Source organism: Postia placenta (genome assembly GCF_002117355.1).
Source record: "Postia placenta MAD-698-R-SB12 unplaced genomic scaffold POSPLAscaffold_10, whole genome shotgun sequence".
NCBI classification, from domain to species: Eukaryota; Fungi; Basidiomycota; class Agaricomycetes; order Polyporales; family Adustoporiaceae; genus Rhodonia; species Rhodonia placenta.
This window is the reverse complement of record NW_020169841.1, coordinates 1,902,698-1,903,278: the sequence shown is the minus strand read 5'-3', so window position 1 is coordinate 1,903,278 and position 581 is coordinate 1,902,698. Positions and strand designations below refer to the sequence as shown.

Here is a 581-nt window from a genome sequence, read left to right as displayed (position 1 = left end):
CCCTAACCTAACCTAACCTAACCTAACCTAACCTAACCTAACCTAACCTAACCTAACCTAACCTAACCTAACCTAACCTAACCTAACCTAACCTAACCTAACCTAACCTAACCTAACCTAACCTAACCTAACCTAACCCATTCTACAAGTCTCCATAGCAAGTTCTTTCTCATTCGAGTCCTTGCTGACATCGCGCCTTACTGCGCCCCGGTCGCTCGTTCCTCGCGACGTGCGACTATGCTGACCAAGCGGATCTGAAGAGCCTATAAGTATAGGCGAAACTTGGGGGTGGACGCCATTCCACCCAAGTCATCCAAGTCAGCCACAAGTCCTTCAGCAGGCAGGTCGACGCCAACACCACCTAACCTAACCCTAAGTGCGTCCGGGAAGCACACCCCCACGAGCAAGGCTCATGTAAGTCAACAGTTGTGGCCGGTGCAGAATGCGTGCGTCCAGGAAGCACACCCCCATGAGCAAGGCTCAGGTAAGTCAAAAGTTGTGGCCGGTGCAGAATGCGTGCGTCCAGGAAGCACACCCTCACGGGCAAGGCTCATGCAAGTTGAGAGTAGTGGCCAGTGCAG

The 581-nt window shown here is 52.8% G+C and overlaps 1 protein-coding gene across 1 annotated transcript in view; it reads left to right on the top strand.

Moving 5' to 3' along the window:
- Positions 1-387: 387 nt before the first annotated feature.
- Positions 388-581, top strand: part of POSPLADRAFT_1147572 (hypothetical protein) — a gene marked incomplete at both ends in the record, with an annotated part of 965 nt that continues 771 nt past the window's right edge. The window contains 2 exons of the mRNA XM_024486077.1: positions 388-488; positions 531-568. Of these exons, the coding sequence (XP_024337556.1) occupies positions 388-488; positions 531-568 (139 nt within the window). The remainder of the gene's footprint in view (positions 489-530; positions 569-581) is intronic.